General features: G+C 33.9%; 4 protein-coding genes across 5 annotated transcripts; 1 reads left to right on the forward strand and 3 right to left on the reverse strand.

Moving 5' to 3' along the window:
- Positions 1 to 2,067: 2,067 nt before the first annotated feature.
- On the reverse strand, positions 2,068 to 4,312 carry LOC140961909 (ABC transporter G family member 23-like). The gene has a single exon (XM_073420691.1). The coding sequence runs from the start codon at positions 4,176 to 4,178 to the stop codon at positions 2,226 to 2,228; it is 1,953 nt and encodes a 650-aa protein (XP_073276792.1). The 5' UTR covers positions 4,179 to 4,312; the 3' UTR covers positions 2,068 to 2,225.
- Positions 4,313 to 4,477: 165 nt separating this feature from the next.
- Positions 4,478 to 12,215, reverse strand: LOC140971716 (serine/threonine-protein kinase ATG1c-like). Its single transcript, XM_073434138.1, has 13 exons — positions 11,760 to 12,215; positions 10,684 to 10,804; positions 10,551 to 10,609; positions 9,120 to 9,184; positions 8,255 to 8,348; positions 8,099 to 8,179; positions 7,877 to 7,985; positions 7,698 to 7,770; positions 7,265 to 7,620; positions 6,816 to 7,174; positions 5,489 to 5,780; positions 5,045 to 5,115; positions 4,478 to 4,918 (listed from the first exon to the last, which is right to left on the reverse strand). Exons 1-13 carry the CDS (start codon positions 12,012 to 12,014, stop codon positions 4,661 to 4,663), a joined length of 2,193 nt encoding a protein of 730 aa, XP_073290239.1. The 5' UTR covers positions 12,015 to 12,215; the 3' UTR covers positions 4,478 to 4,660.
- Positions 12,216 to 16,445: 4,230 nt separating this feature from the next.
- LOC140971718 (uncharacterized) lies at positions 16,446 to 20,109 on the forward strand. The gene is made up of 8 exons (XM_073434141.1): positions 16,446 to 16,736; positions 17,279 to 17,770; positions 18,060 to 18,234; positions 18,500 to 18,788; positions 18,870 to 18,942; positions 19,013 to 19,103; positions 19,180 to 19,259; positions 19,523 to 20,109. The coding sequence occupies exons 1-8, from the start codon at positions 16,668 to 16,670 to the stop codon at positions 19,763 to 19,765; spliced, it is 1,512 nt and encodes a 503-aa protein (XP_073290242.1). The 5' UTR covers positions 16,446 to 16,667; the 3' UTR covers positions 19,766 to 20,109.
- A 3,591-nt stretch (positions 20,110 to 23,700) lies between these two features.
- On the reverse strand, positions 23,701 to 26,063 carry LOC140971717 (zinc finger protein JACKDAW-like). Of its 2 annotated transcripts, none has more exons than XM_073434140.1 (3): positions 25,480 to 26,063; positions 24,966 to 25,359; positions 23,701 to 24,715 (listed from the first exon to the last, which is right to left on the reverse strand). In XM_073434140.1, exons 1-3 carry the CDS (start codon positions 25,622 to 25,624, stop codon positions 23,743 to 23,745), a joined length of 1,512 nt encoding a protein of 503 aa, XP_073290241.1. In that variant the 5' UTR covers positions 25,625 to 26,063; the 3' UTR covers positions 23,701 to 23,742. The 2 variants fall into 2 exon arrangements, with proteins under 2 accessions (XP_073290241.1, XP_073290240.1); XM_073434139.1 differs by having other exon boundaries at positions 24,966 to 25,365; positions 25,480 to 26,060.
- Between the last annotated feature and the right edge of the window lie 294 nt (positions 26,064 to 26,357).

Consider the following 26,357-nt stretch of genomic DNA (forward strand, 5'->3'; position numbering starts at 1 on the left):
CTACATTCTTCGTCAAACAAGGTACAACATTGAATCGCAAAGTCATACACAATTTTAAGATCCCACCACCCTCGATATATTTGATCAACATGTTTGAATGGAAATAATTTAACCGAGCTTAATTGATATATTCTATTGGTTTGAATTATTTTCCGTAATTTACTTTCTCTTTGTGATTTGATTGACTAAATATTTTAGTATGATTTTACCTTTCTTAGATGATGAGATATTGATTCAAATATATTCGAAGATTTGATTATTAGTGATATCAAATTGATGAGATATGGTATTAGTCTTTAAAAAGAGTTTATTCCTAATAAAACTCTTACTTTCCTTGTATTTTAGGTTTCCTTGTGGAGATAGGATTCTTCTCCTATAAATAAGAGGTAAAGATCATTGACAAAGGTTGGTTCGATATTGACTATACACACCTACACGTAACAGAGTTTTAGCTGAGCAAAATAATTCTCGAAGCCGTTGCTGTTTGAAGTGGTGATCGTCGTGTTGCTCCGAATGTTGCCAACATCTACATACAACATCCGTAACGATGTTGACTGAAGATTGCTTCTGATTGATCGTGCTTTTCGGGATCACGCTTTGTTTTGCTTTCTTGATTAAGTTTTTGTTTTGGTTTTTTTATTTTTGAAAGCATTTGTTTTCTCAAAGTATTGAGGAAATTTATTTTCGTGGAGATCACTAGTGATAGGTTTTTGTGTATACGATTTGGTTTTCTAGTGATTAATTTTTGCCATAAGGTACTTGTGCATATTTAATCTTGTCAATCGATTTATTTCGAGTCAATTTGTGTTATAAAAAGATTCCGCTGCATGAAGATGTTGTCCGAGATGTTGTAACATTTGGCACAACATTTAATTCTGACAAAACACAAATTTACTACTTTTGCTCTTATTCTGATATTTTCATTATTTATTGATATCTGTCGGACAAAATAATCCCAACAATGTTAATAAAAAGGTGTCGCTCTCTCGTGGATGTGAACCACGTAAAGGATTTTGTTCGTGTTTGGTTTATGATTCTTGCTTTCTTGATTGATCTGATATTGTGTGCAAGTCTTATTGTTTCTTGCTACTGTCGGAAGTGCATTATAGCTAACAGCATTCGGTGGATTTCTTAACGATAACCGTGGTAATCTGTAAGAGGGATCTCCAAGAATTTCACCATTCGAAAATTCAACTGGGCTTCATCAAACATAGCCTTGCATCCGTAATTTCAGTCGCTCGGATCTACCACTTCGAACCCAGGGGAAGGGCACACACACGTAGGTTCCGGTGCATAAACACATGGCGTTTATCCCACACAGGCCTCTTACGTTACAAGGTTGTATAAGAGCTTGCCATGTCACATCCCACAAGCCAGTCGAATTAGCCCAGCTATAAACTCTTGAATTCCGATCATAATACATTGTCAGCCTCCTTTTTACTCCGTTACCCACGTCAGAAGCATTGAACTGTAGATCACTTGACAAAAACCTGCCCATATCATCTAAAACAGCGCCTTATGCTTCCGTTGTAGTTAGTTTTACCATTTGCGTAAATATTATTGCCACATTTTGGCCAATATGACAATTACACTTAAATTGAATTTACTAAGAGCAGCATCTTGGCATAATGGTAAGAATGAGACTCTTTAAGATTTTCATGGTCTTGAGTTTAAATCTCCGTCTTGTCTATGAGTATTTAGATTGGATTTAATATGGATATTACTCATTTCTTATTTTATATAAAAAAGAAAAAATTTATAGACCGTTTGGATTGAAAATTTATAGAAGAAAAATGTTTTTTTTTCTAAAAATTATATTTATAATTTTATATATGTTTGGATCCTTTTTAGTGTTTTAGAAAACACTTAATTGAAGTTAAAATATATTTTCTTCAAAAGCCCAAATTGTGAGCTTTTAGAGTGCTTTTATGAATTTAAAAAGTATTTTTTTTTCAGATTTATTTATCCAAATACAAAAATAACACAACTTTTATTAAAAAAATTGCTTTACTTGAAAAACCTTTTTTTAAGCAAACAAAATCACACTTAATTTCCTGCAAATTACGGTAGGATAAAACATTCCATTGACCCGATTTTTGCTCGCAAATTGCATAATATCATCAATAATATATTTACATATGATCCCATCAATAATATAATAGTGAGACGTACTCTACAAACAAACACGCCAAATCGGACCATAAAATTTAGAGTTCTATTACAAGTTAAAATGTTGTTTTTAACACTTTTCGTGAGAGTATAATCCAAGAAAGCACTCGATAAAATATGAAAAACATCAGCATAATACCGACATTAATCCATCTCGTATCCGTGTCCAATTCTCTATTCTTCAACACATCTCTGCCTGTGAGCAAACAATCCAACTGATCTCGATTCTCAGTCCCGATGTTTGTCAAGAAACACATGTTTCTTTTACTCCAATACTCATTAACAATCAGAGAATCCAAAGGGTAACGATAAAGGGAAACATAATACATAAACAGCCAATACTTCGGAATGAACTCTCTGGGAATAAAATATCCAGAAAACAGAAAAAATGCACCAAGAACGGTGCCGATTAAAGAATTACCTGATATAAAATCCGGCGAAACAACACTTAGAAACAGCACAAGAGAGCTTGCCATCAGAACAATAAGCCAAACGGTGAACGTGAAAAAGGCGAAAGCAGAAGCAGAAGGATTCAATCCCACAATCCAGTACAAGGGAACAGAAAACAGAATTGCAACTAAGAACAAAAAAGGGGAGAAAACTATTGTGTTGGCTATCAAGTATGACGAGATTCTGTAAGCACCCCGGGATGCTTCTTTCATTAAAACATGCTGTTCTTGAAGGTAAATGGGTAAAGCTTCTATTGTGGAAGAAAGGAGAAAGCTGAGACTAAATGCGAAAAGGCCCAATATTTCTGCGACCCCTCCCCCTTCATTTTTCCTCACTTTTATATACACACTGCCCAAGCCAAATCCCCCTACAAGCGCTTGCATTGTGCGTGCCAACAGCAGTTGCTTTGTTCGGTAAATGATCTTCCAAAACCTAAGACAGAGGGTCGATATTTCTAACCACCACGAAAAAAGAGACTCAGAGACAGTTTGTTCATTGGATAGTTTTAGTTGCAGCGTTGAAAAAGTGGGACGTTGTACAACTCTCTCTACTTGAGATGGAAGATGTTTTGAGCATGATTCCTCGAGATTGGAGATGATTTCCATGGAGAATTCGAGAGGGTTTATCTGTGGTGGGATTTTGTATCCTAATCGTCTAATGGCTTGTTCAAGTGACTTAAGGGAGCCATTATGCACGACAGAACCATGAGAAAGAATCAAGAAATTAGGAATGATTTGCAAAATCCTGTAGCTTGGTTGATGAATGGCCAAGATTATGGTTCTTTGTTTGAACCTAGCCATCGAAGAAAGCAGCTCAATTACTTGAAGTGCGGAGCTGCTGTCGAGCCCTGAAGTCGGCTCATCCAGCAGTAATACAGGTGGATCATGGATCATGTCCACTCCAATGGACACTCTTTTCCTCTCCCCACCTGAAATCCCTCTATTTTCTTCATCTCCAACAAAACTATCTGCAACGTGCATCAGCCCCAGTTCTTCCATTAGGCCAACGACCCTCTCATTTCTCATTCGGACACTCATTTCTTTGAGCCGAAACTTGGCGCTGAAAACAAGTGTTTCTTTGACCGTGAGAAGAGGAAGCAGAGTATCCTCTTGTGCTACAAATCCAAACATCTTTCTCAGCTGGCCTTGGCTCGTTATCGCATGATCGTTGAGTGTAATGCTCTTGGGATCAAAATCAATGTTGTTCACTCTGCCTGAAACTATTCTTAACAGTGTAGACTTACCAGTGCCACTGGGGCCGACAATGGCTAGGATCTCAGAGCTTCTAGCTGTGAAAGAGACAGATTTAAGGATATGGAGAGTCTTCTCCTTCCTCACACTGTGAAACAATAGACTAGAAATTGATGCATCTCTTGTTATAGCGTAGGATAGATTGGTTACATTGAGCGTGTAGGCCATTGTGGGCTGGAGGTGATGTAGTGGGGAGTGGTTACAGGAGGAAGATTGACTTGTGGACTCGCCTGGTGATTCAGATGTAGAGAAGAGTACCACAGAGTCATCTTCAAGGCTCGACCTTGTTGCTTGAAAGCATGCGGCCATTTTCAGTGCAGTTGAGGTTTTGGATACTGTCGGTCTATTTAATGGGAGTCTGGATCTATAAGAAAGAAGCGGTTGAACTAACCTTGCTGATTGGTGAAAAAGCTTCCTTTTATGGGTGAACAAGAAAAAGTAGGCTTTTTAGCAAACTTAGGTGGGACAAAAGGAATTTGATTTATTTAAATAAAATTAACTCATTAAATAGATCCTAGGTTAGAAGATTTAGCGAATATCAGCCAAAGCTTTGCCATCTCACGAGTCCTAAATATTTCAGCGAATGTTGCTTGCTACCATCTTTAACCCAATATCACGAATTTTCATTCTGCACCATATATTTCTAAGAGGCACCATATTTAAAAGTCTACATCTTGCATACTGTGAATTACACGTGAATATTAACAACATTCACTTCACATGTAAAATAATTCATCTAACGGACCAAAGAATAACTGTACAAGATATAATAATTACAAAATAAAAAAAAATCATGTATCATCACCAGTTTCTGATAGGGAAGGCTGATTCTCGGACTTGAAAAGTGGCAGTTTTTGAGACATTGAAATGCTATATCTATAATTGAGGGCATCAATGTAACTTCGTATACGATATCGATCTGTGTTTGTGAGAGAAAATGGAGGATTCAGGATGAGGCAAGGTGCTTCTACCAGAAGACAGACAAGTAAATCCACTGCTTTTGAATAGATAACCACAGCATTCTCTATATTGCCCATATACTCCTCCACCTGCAAAACACGCATGGTGAAAATGATTTTGATTCTTGTCATGAATGGGTTTCGAACCTTGAAGGAAAAGTTTCAAATCTCCGGAGAATTATTTTTCTTATGCAAGGAAGACAAAATAGAACTTACTGCTCCACGTTTGCCCAATGCAAGGGCAGACTGATAAATGAGCTCCATTGCATCTGGCATCTCCATAATACCTGAAATAAAGAAATGTTCATAGATGCCCCTGCACAATATACAACCATAGAAGCAATTGCATTTAACATATGCATGTAGAAATACGAAACTTTCTTGTTCGTGATCAAAAGTGGGCTACTTTCTCCAAAATGTTGATAAAATAACTTCAAGTGATGCATTTGAATGACATCTAGTAAGTATTAATCTCAACTGTCAGCGCGACATGTCCAGCTGCATGTCCATAAAAAATAGTGCAATGTTACTCTTTCACTTCCTTTTCGCATTACTTTTCTTTCTGATATTTATATTTTTTATTTTTGGTACAAGGGAGGCATTCCTTTTTTCAAGAGTCCTTGTAGTACTTGTAAATGAGTGTTGGCATCATTGTCGTACCAGGATTTACAACTTCTGCAAGTTCCTCGGCAATCCGAAATTCCCCAAGAAATGCTTGCTCTATCTGAAAACGGATATCATCAGGCATGTCACTGTTACTCATATCGAGACACTCTTGCCTATCTGGACAATGCCGCATCTTAGAGATGTCTTTGATTTTTGTAGTCTCTTTGCTTGGACTTCCTTCAATAGCAGAAGCTGCATGGGTATGACAAACGTCCAATGCTTGCTTCCATATGGCAAGAATGACAAGCTGAATTGAAAATGCTTCCAATTTCTTCCCTTCCCCAATCTGAAAAAGACAGTGACAGTATCAAGTAGGATATAAATAATATTAGGAACCCAAGAACCTGTTAATTCAGTAGAGCTTTCGAAAAGTTAACGAAAGCAAGCCAAAAAAATGGAATCTCAAAAGTTTGAGTTTCATGCTGGACATCAACATGGGATTAACACGGTTTGGAAAAGGAATCTCAAACTTCGACCGTTCATGCAGTGCACATAATAGATTCATACCAACTTTTGGATACTGGCTACAAGAGTGCCATAGGATTAAATCCTAGCTTTATCACCCAAGGACAAGAACAAGAACGAAATTCCACCAAACAAAGATATATAATAAGAAATATAAACCATGCAAACATCCGCAGGTGCCCAAGATACATCGGCCAATAGGTTTGTTAATTCGAACATTACGTTGAGAATTACAAACTTTCTTACCAAACTACCCCTATAAATAGATTATCTAGCTGAATGCAGTGACTAATTTCAACAGCTAAACAAGTCAGCGCATCATAATTAGTACTAACATACGATGGGTGTAAGTACGACCTTCAGCTAACTAATCAATTGTGTTAATGGCAAAAGACATACAGTATTCCACCATATTTGGGGTTCAAAGTTAAGCAGCTAGTGAAGCAATTTGCATCATGTAATGTTGTACCCATTTATTTGCGATAAAAAATAATAAGAAACAATCCACAGTGAACTGAGGCATAGTCAAGGCCTCAAGGGGCAAAGAAAATTCCACTAAGTTTTAGCAATGGTTTGATTTTGAAAGGCCAGGAATCGTTTTAAAGAAGATTAGAGAATGTACTACAACAAAGTTAACCAGGATTAAGGTATATATATTCTGATAAAATGTTAATATACAATAAAAAAGAGCTGAGGCGAACCTCAAAGTAATGTTGCTAACGTGGAAAGCCCATAAAACCAGAAATGACCAAAACTATCTTTACAATCATACTACAAAATATAAGCCTAAAAGAGAAATTAGAAAAAACAAAATGATGGAGCATCAAAGAAGGAATCAATGTATCCTAAATGTTACCTTCTCATTTACTAACTCAGAGATGGCAGATGCACAACGTTTCAATGACTTGATCCTAGTTGTGCAATGAGTTGATGGCTGCTCTGAAGTGTCTGCTACATCCATTGATCCTTGTGAAGTCCCAGCAGTGGACATCCGATTGTCTAGATTTCTAATGTACCCAGCTCTACCAATTTCTGTAGCATTTATTGGCACTGGAGCACTTGTTGAGGAAGTCACGTTTCCAGATTCAGGAGATGGACACTCAGTTTTAAATGGTAGCCGAGTTGGCTTGGAAGCACGTCCTGAAAACGATAGGTCCATCGGAGGGTCCGACACAAATACATAATCCCAGTCAATTGACTCCAGTGAATCCATGACTGTTCAGTCCATTCAAATTAGATCACGAAAATAAACATGTGCTAGCAAGACAAACGCCCATCTAAATACAAAAATGAAAGAAGAGGCACCTTTTGGATGGTTATCTAGTAATCCAAGATCTAGAGATTCTTTCAAGTTTCCTTCTGAAAGTCGCTGGCTGCCAGGACTGGAACCCAAAATTTCTGTTTGTTGTGGGACACTAGTATACTTAGAAAGTGAATCTGTTCTATTTCGGAGATTAGCAATTTCCCTCTGATCAGCTTTTAAATTGAGAGAAAATCCATGCATGGGTTTTACGGAAGATCTCCTCGTAAAAGATGGACTTTGATCAGGGCCGCTGGAATCACCGTCTAAACTGAATGGCAAGCAATATTCCAGTGTGTTTTCTTCTGTATTCCACTCAGGAAGAGGGAAACCCGCAGTCACTCTTAGTGGTTGACTATTCCTGCACACAACAAAGAAGAGCATTGTTTTTAAACAACAAAACAGCTTCTATTTCAGTATAATGAAATTGATGCTCACCTGATCGATTGATCAGTCTCCCTTCGAGAAAGATAGGGATGGTTGAAAAATTCTTCAAACGTCAATCGCTCCACTGTGTCGAAAGTGGCAAACATTATTTTATGTAGAGAACGTATGGCTTAAAATTTAAATTAATGCAATTCAGAAGCTACTTATTTGATGCGACACAAGAATAGCACCTGGATTACGCCTCAGCAGTTTCCTGCACAAATCAATGCAGTGAGGATTCAAATTCCTTGCCTCAGGGGGAAATCGCAATTCAGTTGATTTTATGATGTTCTGGAGCAGCTGAAAATGCATAATATTTTTAACAATGAGGAATAACTTTTCACCAGAAAAACTCTGCTACTAAACAATTAGATAAATTTTGACATTGTATAATAACGTCAAGACAAACTCACCTGTATCTGATTGCTTCCTGTAAAAGGGGTTTTCCCAGTGGCAAGTTGAAATAGAATTGCACCAACACTCCAGAGATCTGCCTGCATTATTAGCCCATACTTTGCTATGAATTCAGATGATGAGTAACTAATTAATCAGCAAAGAATGGATCTCACCTTGGCATCATACTTCTGAAGCTGCATTATCTCTGGAGCCATGTACAAAGGCGAACCACACAAGGTTTCCGCAAGACCTCTAGGTTGAAGAGATCTGGCAGAAGAAAACAAAATTGACAATTGAAAACTTAAAGTTCTCGCAAACAATTATTGCATTATAACCCATGCCAATAAAGCAAGCAAAAGAATTTTATGCAAATCAAACTTTAAACAAGAGAGCAATAACATGTGTTGTAGAGACGGATCTGAAAAAAATTAGAAGAAAAATTGAAGGCTGAAATCACCCTAAACATAATACATTTAAAACTGAGCCAAAAAATAAGCCAAAAAATACCGTCTAATCCATATGGTATTATATAAGACAATGATACCACACTTATTTAAATCTATCATCAATCAACTGCATAAATGGGGATTGTGCAGCTTATGGTCCACATTCATCATTGATAAACCAAGATTTGGAATATAGTTAAGGCCTGGGGAGCATTCTTCATTGGGGTAGAACGATTTTGGTTATGAGATACACAACATTAAAAATAAAATCATAGAGTTGTGTTATCAGAAACCTAGACTGGATTATGGTCTTAATAAATATGCTTGACCAAAAAACTTACATGTCCAAGGACCTACAACGCAGAACCAGAATATGATTGAAGTTGTGTAAGTATTTTTGAAAAGCTAAAACGCATGTGGTATAAATCATTGGCACATACACAAGCAAGAATATCTGAGCATAACCCTTACATACAAGGAGAGAACAAAATTTAAGTTTTTAACCATGCATATGTAACACTGACTTCCAGAAAATGTCAGAACCAGGTTCATGCTGTGAACAAAATTAATTATGTTGCAGCCAGTAATATACCTTGCAAAGCCAAAATCAGCAATCTTCAAGACACTGTTGTCTTCATTTGTGGACAGGAGGAGATTCTGTCCCAGGAATGTAATGCAAATGGAATGTGTCAATTCAATATGAGCATTTGGCTCTACAGCAATTATAAATATCGAACTCAGTGTGAAGATGGTGCAAATATTACCAGAATTATGCTAGCAATAACTAAAGCTTTTACTTGAAACAATGGAAAATGATGACAGAACAGAAGATTTTCTAATGAACAACACAGGCCACAAAAAGGGGCCAGAAAAATGTATGACTTCAATCAAGTGACTTAAACATCCAGGAGACGCCACATGTTGATCGAAATAAATCTCTGTAAAGAGGAAACATAATAAAACTTATGCACGGAGAAATTGAAGAGCTCCACGGAAAACTATAGGATAACAACAAATGTAATCACTTTCCAGAAGCTGATATTTGAATTCTGAAAATATAAAGGTTAATGATTACCATAATTAATAAATGCGCAAGGACGCTAAGACACGTAGATATCATAGATCCAGGGAGTAAATAGTTAGGTTGAGGGTGCAATTAATTAAAGTGAAGTTAATGATATGCTACAAACTAAATATCTAAAGAGAGTTTAATCAAGTATAATTCAACATCAACTTTACAAGATATGAAATGAAAATAAAAAATTAGTCGTTATTCTATAATCGTAAATGTATTACCATTGCCATGTATTTTAGTTTTATTTTATAATCCCTACATTTGAACTCCGCTGATAAAAAGTCTTGGGCCTCAAAAGCTCACAAAGATGGGGCTTTAACATTAAGGCACGTGTATCATTGAAGGATTGAACCTGAGCTTGAGTCTAAGTGCAAAGGTTAAGCCTCGCTGAACCTCGCGCTTAGACACAGACCTCATGGGGTTTGTATAAGCATGTTAATTACTATCTCATGAAAAGAATATTTCTTTGGGACCTCTTTGAATCCATATAAACCATCAAAAGCTTAATCTATTTGCAGACAAAGCTTTCCCGTAGTAAGATCTAACAAACACCCTTCACATGATGAAAACTAGTATAAAACCATTCTTCCCATATTAAACAACTGCTCATTGAAAATTTTGATAATAACATAGCTATGAAGCGCAAATTCTTCTCAATAACGACATTTTATCACAAATCTCATTGCAGGAAGAATGAGAGTGCAAACAGCAGGGAAGCAAGTGGAAAACTAGGGACAAAAAACTGTAACTTCGATAACATTAATGGAACGTGAGTAAAGAAAGAGAGAAATGAAGATACAAAAATGAGGCCATGATCCATAACAAGGGAACAATTAGTTGTTAACACAATGAATTAGATATTCGGTACAAGAGCTCACTATATTTAGAGACAAAAAGGGCATCAATATATAAAGGAAGTGAAAGAATGGCATTCGAAGAAAACCTTACCTGGGGTTTTAGATCCCGATGAATGAGGTTGAATTCACGAAGAACTTTCAAGCCCTCCGCTGTGGCATGTCGTACACAATTTAGTATATGAATTATCCAACAACTGGAACAGCCAAAAATGAAGAACAGATACCTAGTTGCTGCATAAAGTGCTTTGCAGTTGCTTCAGGGATCCTTCCATGGCGTCTTTGAATAAACATCGAAAGGTCTCCTCCTTTGCAGTACTCCAAAATAATATACATCTTTCCGGATTCCTAAAAGCATACATGATAACACCTCTGATCCGAAACAAGTACATACCATGCTATAAACTATAACAGGAAAAAAAAAAGAAAAAGAAAAAGAAAAGAATAAGGTAACTTCATGGTTCCTGGAAGCTTTATTAGACCAAATCACCAGATGCATGATTCATAAGAGTAACTTTATATCTATGCCATGCACAAAATGAGGTACTCGATTTTGATCCCGAAATAAAGTTATGCTTGACACACTTCACAAATACCAAAAGCCATTATCTTACAATCATAAGGTACTCGAGAAAGCTAGATTTCTCATAACAAAAAATGACCCACAAAGTAGTGGCTAAAAAATGCAGAAACTTAAGGCATTGGAATTTTTCTTGTAGTGCCGGAGCCTCCAACTGCCTATCTACAATCACACAACTACGACAAAATAAACAAATCACATGAAAGCATAAATATGCAACGTGGGAAACAATATTTGCCCATTTCAACTTGCCGTTGATGGCATAATGCCAACATCAATTGTTATTTACCTTCCAGCAGAAAATTTGAACCTCTTAAAATCTATAAATAACATCGTTTCTTTCCTTGTTTAATCTCTAAATCAAGATAACTATTGTATTCGCACAACAAAGCAGTACGACATAAGAAGAAACGTAAGCAACCTAATGACATGATTAAAGCTAAAAATTATCCTATAATTAACTGCTTTGTTTCGGTAACTTGGCTTTTTTTGTCCCCGTAGTGGTTACGGCAAGACTACTCTGCGCAGTTCATTATCCTAACATGCCCAAAACCGACCGCATGACTTATACAAAAACAAGAAACACATCAATCTCGAAGTTAATCGCCCAACATCCGGAAAACTGGAAAGAAAATTAAAAAGGAAATAACTAACTCTCCAAATTTAAATAAGCTCCTTGCGAAAAAATTGTTTCAAGGAATGGAAACGACGATTGGCACGTACCTCGATCATGTCGTGTAAGTGAATGATATTAGGGTGATTAATCCTCTTAAGGATGAAAATCTCGGACTTGAGGCTCTCTTGAAGTTTGGAATTCAATCTAGCGGTGACGATTTCTTTAATCGCGACTTCAGTTCCGTGCACCCGGTGGTGAGCGTGCCAAACCGTCGAGAACGAACCCGCACCTATCTGATTCCCCAGCTGGTAATCCCCCACCGAGTAAAACCTCACAGCGCCACCCCTCGCCGATTGAGCCATTGGTATTAGCGATTGCCCAAACACGCGCCCCTCGGTCAGATGAGCTTAGAACAAGAAGAAAAGTAGCATCTACAAGTTGGAGAATGATTCGATTCAGGAGTGGAATCTTCACTATTTTGGGGATTTGTAGGGCTTTTTCTATCTTCGATTCGAATAACTGCGATTGTGAAGAAGAAGGTTATGGCAATTGACTCATAGAGGGTGACAATAACGAATGATTCCAATTAAGCTGAATATAGTCATATTTAGAAAGTTCTCTTAAAAAAATTATTATAAAAAAATTTATTAGTAAGTTTGGTAGGTGGTCTTGTGTCCATTACATAAATTTATTCATAAAAATAATATTTTAATAAATAAAATTAATATATTTGTATTAATTAGATTAGTTTGAATATATATCTCATAAAATTGAATTTGAAGTATGATATTTTTGTGAGATCGTACATTTAAGTGTTTATATTTATTATATCATTTCATTTAATTTGGGTTATGATTTTGAGTTTCACATTATTTTTATATATTTAGTTCTAACTGATCCCTATCATACCAAATAAATATAATTTTTTATAATAATATTTAAAATTTAAATATATTCATTGTATTATATCAATAATTTTAATAATTATTTAAGCGCTAATACTTAATCATTTTAATAATTAATTACATAAAATAACATTTTGTTCATCGCATAGATAAAATATTAATTAATCTATATAAAAATAGAGTTTTTTTTGTTATATTTATAAAGTTCTCGCAAACAAATTGCTATGAAATTAAATATTTATTTGTATTAATGCATTCATCTACCACATTAAATATTTGAAAACAAATAAGAAATAAACGGGTAACTAAATATGAAGTCTTTTAATTTTTTTCTAAATTTAAATTTGAATTTGATGTATTTTGAAAATATAAACTACATATAAGTGTATACATTGGTTATATCATTTCGTTTAATTTCGGTCATGATTTTTAGTTTTTTCTACTTCTTAATATATTTATTTATGATTACTCTTTATAATATTAATAAAATATATTTTTTTTATATAATATTATGTTTTCAAACTTTTTAAAAAAATGTCACCGTGAATTTTGATATATTGACCATCCATTAATTGTTGTTGTTGTTGTTATTATTATTTTTTATTATATATGATTTTTTAATAGTAACAGTTTCACTCAGTAATCATTTTTTATATAATAATTTTTTAAAATGAAATTTAAATATATTCATTATATTATACCAAAAATTTTAATAAAATTTCGAACGTTGATACGTACAAATTTTAATAATCAATTATATAAAATAACACTATATAGATAACACGGGTAAAATTCTAGTTGAGACTAATAATGGAGACGCAAGTTTTGGAATTTGCTTGACACTATGTAATGTCGTGTCGAAGTCAGTGTTGCACTAAAATAGATTGCTTGATAAAAGATTATCTTAATTTTTCGAAATACATCTCTTTCTTTTCTAAAATGACGTCGAGTATGTGCGAGTCAAATGAGAGATCGGACATCAATAAGGCTCTACATATCCATCACCAAATAAATGTTGGGAAAATTGTATTTTTGTTCATACAATTTTACTTCTTTATGATTTTGGTTATCTATGTTGTTTAATTTCAATTTTTAAGCATATGTCTTTCAATTTTTAGCAATTGTATTCATTTTTCGCTATGAATGTTGATGTGACATTAGATGTGTCGGCATCATTTTGACGCTACATCTACATCGTAAAAAATTGTTTTTATGTATTTTATCATCTTGTCTTTCAATGGAAGAGTGAACAAACTTGGCTCTCTTATATCGAAGTTATGTTCATCGCCAACCAACGATCTCTATTTTAATATAGATTTTACAGCCAAGTACCGAAAATGAAATTATGTAAATACCATATATTTCGAAATAAAATTACACCAGAGATGACGCCGGCTGGAGTCGATTTGGTGGGGCGCCGTTTTTTGATGATGGTCCGAAGACATTGAGTGTATCAATGTTGTAAAAGATTTACACAGTGTCATGAAAGCCCAAAGAAGATTTTGCCAACTTTCGAAAGCCAACTCGCATTTGATACCCATTTCTCTTTTTATTATTATTTGACCTATTCAGCAAATGCGAATTCATTAATTAAACTTACAATTTCACATTCATTAGTTAAGAAAACAGAAACAACCCTTATCGTTTTCTTTTATTAAAAAAAAAAATTCACAAGTTAATTTACAGCTTTTGTCACCAAACGAATTCTTAAAATACAGTTTCATTTATCCAAAAATAATAATAATAAAGTTTGTTTTTATATGTATCCGGAAAGGTAGTTTCATTTTAGCCGTCTAAGGTTCCAATCGTGCAAAAACTAATACGTCCAAATGTTTTGAATTTAAGCCGGTTATATATGTCTCGGTATGAACTAGGGTGGGTGGGTTCAATTTTTTTAAGCAAAAACAACTGGATAAATTTCATTTGATATCATAAAATACAATTAAGATATTGTTAACTACATTAACACATGTCTTGATGATTTTGTACATCATCTTAATCAATCCAAATGTTTTAATTTTACAATTCACAATTTTTATGCAATACACTTCACACACAAAATTTCTTGTGAAATTGTCTCATTAGTCGATTTTGTGAGACTGGTCTTCTATTTGAGTCACTTATCAAATAATATTATTTTTTTATTGTAAATATAAACATGATTGGCTCGTCTCAACGATGAATATTTGTGAGATCATATCACAAAAGACCTACCACTCTACCCTCTAATACCATAAAAAGTCAAATTAACTTGATTGACCCCACAGTATCAGCATACATTCTGTTTTATTTAAAATGAACCTAATATATAATTTGGGGTTGATACCAAACCATGAGCTTGAAAACTGTCGGTATTGGTTTCAATTGGGAAAAATTATTTCATATTTTTTTTGCATTTTTTAAGTTTGAAAATGACATTAAATTGAATAGCATTATCTTTGCTGCATTTGAGCCCTTATCTGAGAAGTGCATATTTAGGAGTCAGCGCTTTTGAATTAGTAAACCACCTTGCTCGCATACACGATCAAGTACTACGACACATCGGTATTCTATTAATAAATTTAATGATTTTTTGTTTGGAAATTAGATTCGTTGACAAAAGAATTATTAGCTTGCACGCACAGTTAACAATTTTAACTTTTTTTTTATTTTTGATGTTACCAAAAAATTGATATTATCCGATTTGAGAAGATTTGATTAATCCGTAGAGATCTGAGTTATTAAATAATATTTGTTAGTCAAAATAATAAACTTTATCTGATGTTACTTATATCACAAAGTATAGTGATTGACGACGAGAGATGTCCAGTGAAAATAGTCTGATGCTCAAATCAATAGATAACATCATTGAGAATATTAAGAAAGTGTCATCTGTTATAGCTTTTCGAAGAGTTTTACTAGTTGTGGTATTTATTAGCTTAGTTGGGTTTATAAATCTTGATAAAAGACCTCGATAAATAAATAACTAAAAAGAGGCTAGGTCCAATTTAGAGGGTTGAATAATGTGTTTAATCTAATAAGCTAAACGAATAAGTGAGTCATAGCCTGTTAATGTTTATTATTCTTTTTTTTTTCCTAAATAAGTCAGAACGATTAAAAAAATGATGAGAATAGAAATAATCATAACAAGTAGACAAAAAATTTTGTGAGACGGTATCACATATCTTAATGTATGAGAAAGATCCGTGAGACATATCTCTTATTCGAGTCAAACATGAAAAACTATTACTTTTTATGTCAAAAATATTACTTATTATTGTAAATATGAGCAGATTGACTTGTCTCACGAATAAAAATCTATGATACCATCTCACAAAAGATCTAATAACAAGTATATCTGGCGAAACTTTTTCAAAGTGATAAACACTAGACAATCTAGTGACATCGATTAGATTGTTAAGATAAAAAAATGTCCCTGTGTAATAGCTAGGCCAAGTTATTCACGAAGAAAAGAAGATGACAAACAAATTTAAGGTTCATCTGAGTGTTATTAGGAGGAACATTTGCAAAATTTATTTAAAAGTTATACATTGAAAGTATGAATATATGTTTCAACTATTCATATATAAAATTTATTTGTCTCTTCGTAAGGCACAATTCAAATTTCTGGCAAGTGTTCCGAGGGTTGACTTCAATATGATGGTGACTAATTATTTTTTTTGTCATATTTGTGATGATAAGAATAATAATATATTTATTAATTGTCATAATAATTCGAGAGTTTTAGTATGAGACTTGTCCCTTGCAATCCCAAAAGGCAAATTTGCTTCGGTTAGTATAAATTTTACAAATTTTCAGAAGCGAAAAGAAAAACAAAATACTCAACGTAGACACTTATAAATTATTATTATACCAAAAATAGAAAAAAGTTTTATTTAAGGTAACAAATATGCATTTTAGACACGCTTAAAAAAAAGTATCATTTGGTTTGTCTACCTGCCGATGTAATAATTGTAGTTGCTGTGAGAAGATTTTACCAGAAAAAGCGGGCACTCTCTTCTCGTTTGTGCTACAGGAACAATACCACTATTTCTGTCGATTCTGAATTCAACTCGTATCATTACAAAATCATTGAATATTCAAAATTTCTGGTTCTGGGTATTGTATTTTATGCAAAACATGGAAACAGCTGAAGAAAAATCATTAGCTAAAGAAAGTGATCAGGGGTTTTCACGGGAGGTATTTTTTCTTTTTTTACATTTGTTTGATTTTGGCCATTTATCTTTTTCTCTGCTGTATGTTTCTGCCATAATTTTCTCGCGAGTGGATCTCTGAAGGTTTTTGGTGGGTTTTTCATGGTCCGGATTTTGAGTTCATAACGTTAATTTGAAATTCTTGGGAGATTTTGCTTTAGATTTTTGCTGAAATTTGTACAATCCTGTTTGTTTTTCTTCTTAACTTTCGATTTGATATCATTTTTTTTGTTTGTGATTATAGATAGTTGACAAAATATTGTTCCTACTCTCCTCTTTTCTCTTTCTTTTTTCTGTATTTGGAATTTGGTTTCTACTCTCTTTTTTTTTTTTCCTGTATTTGGTATTAGGTGTTCTATTAACACTAATAATTTGCAGTAATTTATACTATTAGTTAACAATCATCAAAAGTCGTATTTTTGGCATCAATATTGGTTTCTTTTGTTAAATCACTGAGTGGGACTGTGCGTGATTGTGATTTTTGTGGTTCTTTTGAAAAGTTTTGTTCTTTTTAATTAATTTTATTAGGTTGAAGAATCAAGTGAAATTGTAGTGGAGGAACAGGTAATTGGACAGAAAAGGCAAAATCTTTTTGTGCAGATACCCAAGACAACAGTGGAGGGATTGGCCGGGGATTGTGTGGCCATAAACATACCCGTTTCGCCTATGCAAACACCCAAGAAAGTAAATTTTTCACCACTTCCAAGCCCCAGTCAAGCAAAAGTTTTTGGATCTCCTGGTCCTTCATCGTCCATGGGAAAATCAGCTGTAAAGAATCTGCTTCCGAAGCTGAGCTTCAAATTTCGTAATTCGAGTTTAGAGACGGAAAAGGCCGCCATGCTAATACTCGGAGCTTCGCCTGACACACGTGGGAAGTCATCCATTACCAGGGCTTTTTCTCTGACAAAGATTTTTACTCCAAAAACGACGAGAACATCGTCTTTGCCAACTTCACCTGTTTTGCACTCGAATCCTGAGTCTACCCGTGGAGGAATTAGAAATGTTGTAGTTGATGAGGCTGTAAGTCCCGTAACATCATAGCTTAAGAGATGAGATTTTTCTGTCTTATTATTAAAAAAAATAGATGTTGATACTCTGACCATCTCGTTCTACTAGTCCTCGTGAAAGTCATGTCGCAAAGTGTACTTTTTAGTTATGGTATAGAATGCTGGATCGAGAAGATTTTGACAAACTGAATTCAATTTCTTGTTCCTTCTGCCCTTTTTTATGTGTTAGACTATCTCCATGTTTACGATAGATGCTTGTTATTCTGCTTTATTCAAATCCTACAGAATTCATCATCTTGCAGAAAGGTGAATCCATGCTATCGATACATCGTTCTCGATCAGTGCCAGTGTTAAATAAAGATGGAAGCACAAAGCAATTGGAATATTTAGACAGTGTCTTTCGTGTGATTCCAACCACTCCAAGTGTCTCAGAACAAACCACTGCAACCGCAACGACTAGTTCAACATTTGATTCAGGTAAAAAAACTATTAGCGTACAGGTACTTGGTCTAAATTGGGTAGATGACTGTGAAGCTATTGAGACTTCAAGCTCACAGTTTCAAGTCTGAAGTTGATGTTTTCTTGGGGAAATAAAAAACAGTTGAATAGAAGGTTGTTCCCAAATATTTGATGTCTGGTGACAAAAATAATAATGGACTGATTTTATTAAGAATTTTTCCATTTTTACAATGTTTCCTCAACCGTTGATAAACCTAAGCCTTATCTTTGTTATTTGGTTCAGATGCAAATAAAAACTATGCAGAAGACATCCCTCAAGAAGAAGCCGTGTGCCGAATCTGCTTAGTGGAACTCGGTGAGGGAACGGACTCCATGAAAATGGAATGCAGCTGCAAAGGCGAACTCGCGCTAGCTCACCAGGAATGCGCGATTAAATGGTTTAGCATAAAAGGTAACAAGACTTGTGATGTCTGTAAGCAAGAGGTTCAGAACTTACCTGTCACGCTTTTACGAATCCAAAGCATTCACTCCAGAGGCTCTGCAACTCGTCCACGTGAAGTAAGACGATACAGGCAAGTAAATATCCTTTTTCCTTGCTGAAACAGTGGGGGAAAAGTAGACATAAACGAGTTGAAAACGGCAAAAAACTGCAGGGTTTGGCAGGATGTTCCTGTTCTTGTGATTGTCAGCATGCTTGCGTATTTTTGTTTTCTCGAGCAACTTCTGGTAAGTCAAAATTGAGAAACTTTACACTGTATATCTTTCTTGAGATGAACTCGACACTCTTAAACTGTAGGTTAACAAAATGGGATCTAGTGCAATTGCCATATCGTTGCCGTTTTCCTGCATATTGGGTCTCCTAGCATCCATGACTTCAACCACCATGGGTATGCTGCTTGGATTTCTTGTCGGCGTTAATTTGCCAATTTTGTTGCCTCTGTATTTTTATTCCTTTTTCTGTAGTAAGGAGAAGATATGCCTGGATATATGCCACTGTTCAGTTTGCATTGGTGGTTATTTTCTCACATGTGTTTTACTCTCTGGTAAGACATTCTTGAACTGAAATACAGTTTAACTACTTTTGAATTTCAGTTATATCAAAACCGTTATTTTTAATTAAATAACATGTGGGATTAATCCAAAACTCGAAAGTTACCCGCAGTTCTTGGTTTTTTATATTAGATTTTCTTGGGCAGCATCATGTTGAACTTCCTGGAGCGTTTCGTACTACCTTAAACCGTAGTTGAGACCAAGTAATGTGAATGGATTCTTTCTCACAAAACTGTTTGATATGATGATTATACAGCTTAACGTGCAAGCAGTTCTCTCTGTTCTTCTTGCCACATTTGCTGGTTTTGGAGGGGCAATGTGTGGAACTTCCATTCTTTTCGAGATTCTAAAGTGGAGGAGAAATTTGAATTCATTGTCGAATTCCCAACATGACTCAGCACCACAAAATCAATCTTCGGAGGCTGGGGATATGGCTCAAATGGAAACACAGCAACAACAAAACAGAGTTATGAATCAAGGGAACAACGTTGGAAGTTAACCTCGAGCCAAGGAGCCAAGACAGAAACCTCAAAGTCTGAGTGAAAAATCGAGTTGAAAGATATGGATGCATATTTGTTGAAGTTTTTCCCTTGTGGATGTGAGTTTTTACTTTGTCATCTAATTTTTTTTTGGGGAAAGGTGCTGATTTTGTGTATGTTTTCTTTTATATATGCTGCAAGAGCATGGGATTGAGGTGTAATTCTAGTTTTCCAGTTCGCATACGTATGTACATACATAGACACACACGGATTCCGTTTCTTGATTTGCAATTGAAGTATAACTAATAAAACAGGAATTGTATAGAAGAGAACTTGCTTGTTCTTGATCAAAGCTTCCTACCAATTACGTTTTACATAGTTTTTAGTTTTTTGCTGTTATCATTTATAAAAAAAAATGAATGAAAATGTATACTTTAAATCAATATTTATAGAAAAAAATTAAATATGTGCTTTTACATATGTTTTACTGAAATCATTTAAAAATTTCATTGTCAGATAACTACAAGGAAAAGATAATGTTAGTCAATGGGAAGTATTTATTATTCAGACTCCAAAAATATAAATAACTAACAGTTATTGTAGCTCGTAAATTATGGAATCTTACTTGAAAGCCAATATTAAAATTACTCACAACAAATTTAACCCAATTTTAGCTTGGTAGAGAAGATTATATATTTGCATTTTTGGGGATAAAATCTATAAAGATATATCAGTAGCTCTGTGTTGTGCATTCTTTATATCAAAATTTCTCTGAGCTAATTAGGTTTAATATTTCATGGAGTTCAAGCCATAAAAATGTCTCTAAAATATTATTTTCAAGTCAGCTTCCAGTTCTTCGATAAGATTATGTTATTTTGAAATTTTACTTTGATGATAAACTCTGACTTCCTATTGTTATTTTAAATAGAAAAAAATTGCGTTTTTTTATCATGTATGTTTGTCTTTTTGAGATTTTGGTTGTTTATGTTGTCGAATTTGAATCTTACACCGCTAACTTTTTTTTTACAATTTTAATCATTTTTCAACATGGCTTTGATGCGGCACCAATGCGACACTGAAGTATGTAATGTCAGTGTGTCGCATAAGCATTTTAGACCAAAATCATAAAAAACGGAAATACAAAAGACTAAAAATGCAATTTTCCTTTCTAAATATGATGAAATTACTGTGAGATTTCGACAATTATATATGAAATTCAGCAATGATTAAAATTTGTTTTAGAAATTGACCCCGTTCGTTATTGCATTGTTTGTTCGGGGCTAGAGTATCTTATTGTAAAAAGTTGTTGAAGATTTTGAGGATATAATTTATACAAAGATAAAATTGTCTCGTGAAGATTGAAGGTTGTCACGTGCCTTACACTTATATTCTTCTTATTATTGTATGTGATTAATTACCAATAAAAAATTGTTTTGAGATTAAAGTTACAAATATATCCTTTTTATTTTTTTTTAACAAAAATTAAATTTTATTACAGTAATTTTACCTTGGGGACGTCCCATAACCCCACGTATGAATACATGATTTTCTTCTTCAAGAGGAAACCGTGAAAAACTGTCCAAATTCAGTCACTTAACTTCCCCAATTTTCAAAGAAAACGGTAGTAAAATTGACTTCGAAAAACCAATGAAACACAAATTTATGGAGTATTTTGGAGAGCTTTTTGCTTATTTTAAAATGATTATTTTAGATATTATGTTGAAGTTAGTGAGAAGCTAAAGTAGTGAGGATTTGAAAATAAAAGTCTAAAACTAATATAAGTAAAGGTTAAAGTTTGAGTGTTTGAAAAATAACCGATTACAAGCTTAACTTTTAATTACGTGACAATCATATCCTTAAACTATATACAATTGATCTATTTTAATTATCTAAAATTTGATACTTATATCATCTACAATTTGTTTATAGAATTATTATTATTAAATTATGAATATTGTATCAAAATTAATTTATCTTTTACAACATGAATATTAGAAAAAATATATAAGATTAATAAAAATAAAATTAAAAAATGATAAAATTTGTATAAATACATAAAATATGTATAAAAAAATCCTAGAAATGCAAATTATTATATAAAAATGCAAAATATTATTTAAAAAAATAAACTAAATATGATAAATATTTTAATGATATAAATGTCAACTTGTAATTTTAATCCTAAACAAAAAAACAGAAGCAAAAAAAACCATCACATTCTTGCTTCTAGCTTTTTGATAAAAGTTATAGAAGCTGTATTTGACATTTACAAACTGTCAATAGCACTTTCATGCAGCTAGAATTTAGTAAGTGCTTCTTGTAGTATCTCTCAAACACTACTTTAGAATCGACTATATTGTTTCAATCGATTATATTGTTTCTAAGGTAATTAAAATTTTATTTTTATTTTTTTCGTCGCAGTGCGTGTGTTCCATGGCTAGTTATTGTTATTCTCTACAATAAAACCAAAAATTTTCATCCAATTTTACCGTGTATATTATTTTGTCATTTGATTCAGTGGTCTTTTTGTTAATGGTTACATATTTAATTTTCAATCTCCTATAAATTTTTAACAAATTTATTTCCCTTAATAAATAAATTGTATCAGGACTGGAAATCGTGTGCAACAATAGCTGGTACAAGGACGGTTCCAAAAATTATAGTTGAGGGGGCTTGAAATTAATCGATAAATTTTATTTATATAAAAAAGAGCAATTACATGATCACAATTAAAAATCTTATGATACGGTCTAACGGATCAATTTTGTGAAAGATCACCGACTCGACTCATGAAAAAACATTCTTTTATATTAAAATTAGTCATTTTTATTGCAGATATCCATTAAATGCTCGCTCAGTAGTGGATGTAAAACCAAGTAACGACAAAACAAGATGATTAATGTAGTCAACATATACAATAACATATAAATCAAGTAGAAGCTATATTCATACATAGGGATGTACATAATCGAGTCGATCAAACTTTTAAATGTTTGAGCTGGACTCGTTTATAATCGATCTCATGAGCTAGAGCTTTATTTAACGAATATATTCATGGCTCACGAGCTTATTCAAGTTTTTATCGAACCTAAACGAGATTAATAAATATTAATTATATATTTAAATCTTCATTAAAAAGTAAATTATATATTTAGAGAAAAATATAACATTCTTATTAAAATTTATAAATTTAATAGATTTTTCTATATATTTCATAGGTAATGTGCTAAATCAATAAATCAAATATCAAAATATTATTATTTTTTATCTAAGAGATAACTCATGAACTTACCAACGAACATGTTCACGAGTTAACGGGCCGAATATTGTAAAGCTTGAGTTTGATTAGTTTATCTTAACGAGCCCCAGTAAACAAGCTCAAACGAGTTTTTATCGAATCGAGCTTCAAATAGCTCACAAACAGTTTGATTCATTTACACGTGAAAATACTAGAAATAAAATGAATTTTATTAAATTATATTCACCTTCGATGGTAAAGCGTGAAAAACATAATTTTCACACCATTTAATAATATATATTATCGAATAATATTTAAAATTACTGAATTTCATTACATTTTTGTCTTTGATGCAACTTTCACATACAATTGGCTCATGACTCATGAGTACCGTGATATATTAGTTTTTTTAAAAAATAACAAATAAAAAAAATCTCGACTTTCCTATATATATACTTTTAACAAAATTATTAAAAAAAATTCTTCNATTTATGCTGATGACAATCATGCGAGTGGATCCACGATATTGTGCCCACGTAAGCATAAAACAAGAAAGATCGAGTGATGGGTATGAGCGTCGGCTCGGCTGAAAGGGATATGCTATTTAAAAATTTTAAAAAAATACTTGTTTTTTTGGGCTGGGTTAGAGTCCCGTAGAGCCCTTATAAACGTAACATCGTCTCCGAGCTGGTATATATATACATACACGGCAGAGAATAACTTCACAGTAATTTTGTTAAAATAAAAAGGAAATACACCTTACTGATTATTATTATTATTAGTGGGGTGGCTCATCCCCATATCTGATTTCATGGAAGCAAATTTGGCCAGTTCTTGAGGTAAGAACGTCACGACATCGCCGCCATATCCGCCCATTCCAAGAAAATCCCTCGTCAAGCTATGCCCCACGCCATGCAAATGGTCCGAATGCAAGAACAGTGAATTCGTTCCTTGTGTCTGAATTATCGATGGCTCTGAGTTATTGATCGTGTTACTCGCCGTGGAGGCGTTGAAATTCATGATTGAACCAGCAATTGTATTCGTCGGTTGTTTCCTGAAAACCCGATGTAATTCGCTTCTGTTTTGAAACGGAGAAGAAGTAGAAGAATCGAGCATCGCTCCAGATGTGTTACCGAAGAATTGTGGATTGCTTTTAGTTGAGCCCATTTGAGCTGCTTTTTGTAGAAGCGCAGTTGCAGACATTGATCCTATCGAGGATGAATAATTCCAGTGATTGACCTGCTTTTGATCAGAATATAGTGAATGCCCTGAATTGGCCACCATCGTATTTGAGTTCCATTTGCTTATAAGCGGAGGCTCCTCCTTCAAGCTTGGTTGGAGCGGCAACGGCGATAGAGAGAGATTAGCATAATTTCCCATTGGTGAATTTAACCCGAAAATGTCACCGGAATTTATAGACGTCATTTCAGGAAAATTTGTTGAAGTAGAAGGCATGAAGAGATTGGGATTATGATCCAACCAAAGCGGTAATCTTGGCTTCTGCTGTTCTTGATCCATGAAGAGTGGTGCCGCAGTGGTAAATTCTGGCCTAAATCCGCCCGCAGAGTCGGTGAAACCAGTCGGCAGATTAGGTTGGATATTGTTAATCAGATTTGTATTTTTTAGATCGTTTCGGAAGTTCTGATCATTAACTCCACAACCAACTGTATTTCTTTTATTTTCCTCAGCTAAGGCATCACAGAAAGCCCGGTGCGTGATGAAACTATCTTTCCTGTATTAAATATTATTTAAGAACCGAACTTAAAAAATCCAATCGAAGAATGTACCGATTTAAATACAAGTACGTACTACATGTGCAGAGACAATATTTATTACCCAATCATTTCCTGACAATAAATAAAAAACTCAAAAGGCAGCAGGCATTTAAATACTCTTGCAACATATTCATGTAGCCAAATTAACTAAACCTTAGTTTTCTTTTTTTAAAAAAAATAACCAAAACTTGTGTGTAAATTTGGTACCTGGAAAAGAGTGTGCCACAGTCACATTTGTACTCTCTAGTGCCACAAGTTTTCGAATGAGCTTTCCAGTCAGATTGAACCGCATATCTCTTGGAACATTTCTCACATTTCCACTTCTTTTCGCCGTGTTTTCGGCTGAAATGCTTCTTAATTCCGGTAAGATCTCCAAGGGCTCTGGTCGGATCGTTGTGGACGCAGGTCTTTTCTGGGCATATGTAAACCTTTTTCTTGATTTGATCTTTGTCGGCTCTTTGCTTGAGCTTCCATGGAAGATTATGGCCTCTTCTATGAAGCTGCAGATTTTGGTCTCTTCGAAAACCCTTGTTGCAGATTTCACAGAAGAATCTGTTAGTAGCCATAAGTGTCTTTGGCGAAAGAGCGATAACTTCTGCATCTGGATCTGTCAAAACACGCGAAAAAATGAATATTCAGCTTAATTAGAACAAAATTAAGCCAAAAACATCAACAACATAATCTAGAAAACAAATAATATAGAGACATACTACTTAATTACCAGGAGTTCCAGGTAGATTTCGTCTCTTCTTGGCTAATATAGGTTGGGAGTTGGAGCTAGGGTTAGGGTTTAGTACTTCAGATTCTTGATGAAAGAATTTTGCAGAAGCTGAATTATGAGCAGAAAACACGTCACCAGACATCATTTGCAAAAGGGTTGAAGCTCAAGAAATGAAAGATTATGAATTATCTTTTAATCTGGAAACTTTGAAACGGTGCAACAGAACTAGCCGAGTCCCAAAACTTCTTCAGATGCCAACAGATTAATTCTTTGGTAGTGAAATTATCCAAATCCTTCATATATGTAAGGATATATATCTGTATCAGACTGAGCCAAAAGAACAAGAAAGAACCCAAAAAGCAGACACAAAGTGCGAGAAGTTTGCATCCAAAAAGAAAGCAGTATCCGTGAGTGTTCTTATTAAGGAGAGATTTATTTGATTTGAAGAGAAAACACCGAAAATAATTGAAAGCTAAAGAGAATATCTCCTTTTTTTTTCTAACCACCAAACACTGTTCTCTCTCTATCTATTGCAGCCTTTCTTATCTATCTTTTTATCTCTTATTTTCAAAGTCGGTCAGCCATAGATTTAGCTAGCTAGCTATACCAACTTGAGTGTGCCCCTCTCTATACCAGCTCTCGCCTAAATAATTCTTTTTCAAATATAAACTCTAGCTTTGTCTTTGATTCTTTTGTTAAAAAATATAATAATAATAATAATTATTATTATTAAAATTGTTAAAACAGAGGGTTCAATCCGAAATCGGTTAATATGGTTTAAGATTGAACAAAATCTTATATTTTAATTGAATTTGATTGATTTTAATTATTATAAATACCTTGATCCGGAATCGGAATCAATTGGGTCCGGTAACATG

The sequence above is a fragment of the Primulina huaijiensis genome, chromosome 2 (assembly GCF_012295235.1).
Source record: "Primulina huaijiensis isolate GDHJ02 chromosome 2, ASM1229523v2, whole genome shotgun sequence".
Taxonomy (NCBI): domain Eukaryota; kingdom Viridiplantae; phylum Streptophyta; class Magnoliopsida; order Lamiales; family Gesneriaceae; genus Primulina; species Primulina huaijiensis.

What these genes read in the sequence shown, in the direction of transcription:
- LOC140961909 (XM_073420691.1), bottom strand. Translation starts at nt 4,178, where the DNA reads ATGGCCGCATGCTTTCAAGCAACAAGGTCGAGCCTTGAAGATGACTCT.
- LOC140971718 (XM_073434141.1), top strand. Translation starts at nt 16,668, where the DNA reads ATGCAAAACATGGAAACAGCTGAAGAAAAATCATTAGCTAAAGAAAGT. An exon ending in ATCAGGGGTTTTCACGGGAG is followed by an intron (nt 16,737 to 17,278) that starts GTATTTTTTCTT and finishes TAATTTTATTAG; the next exon opens with GTTGAAGAATCAAGTGAAAT. An exon ending in TAGTTCAACATTTGATTCAG is followed by an intron (nt 18,235 to 18,499) that starts GTAAAAAAACTA and finishes TATTTGGTTCAG; the next exon opens with ATGCAAATAAAAACTATGCA.
- LOC140971716 (XM_073434138.1), bottom strand. Translation starts at nt 12,014, where the DNA reads ATGGCTCAATCGGCGAGGGGTGGCGCTGTGAGGTTTTACTCGGTGGGG. An exon ending in ACTAGATAACCATCCAAAAG is followed by an intron (nt 7,175 to 7,264) that starts GTGCCTCTTCTT and finishes TGGACTGAACAG; the next exon opens with TCATGGATTCACTGGAGTCA. An exon ending in TGCAGAAGTTGTAAATCCTG is followed by an intron (nt 5,116 to 5,488) that starts GTACGACAATGA and finishes TCTTTATTTCAG; the next exon opens with GTATTATGGAGATGCCAGAT.
- LOC140971717 (XM_073434139.1), bottom strand. Translation starts at nt 25,624, where the DNA reads ATGATGTCTGGTGACGTGTTTTCTGCTCATAATTCAGCTTCTGCAAAA. An exon ending in AAATCTACCTGGAACTCCTG is followed by an intron (nt 25,366 to 25,479) that starts GTAATTAAGTAG and finishes GTGTTTTGACAG; the next exon opens with ATCCAGATGCAGAAGTTATC. An exon ending in TGTGGCACACTCTTTTCCAG is followed by an intron (nt 24,716 to 24,965) that starts GTACCAAATTTA and finishes TATTTAATACAG; the next exon opens with GAAAGATAGTTTCATCACGC.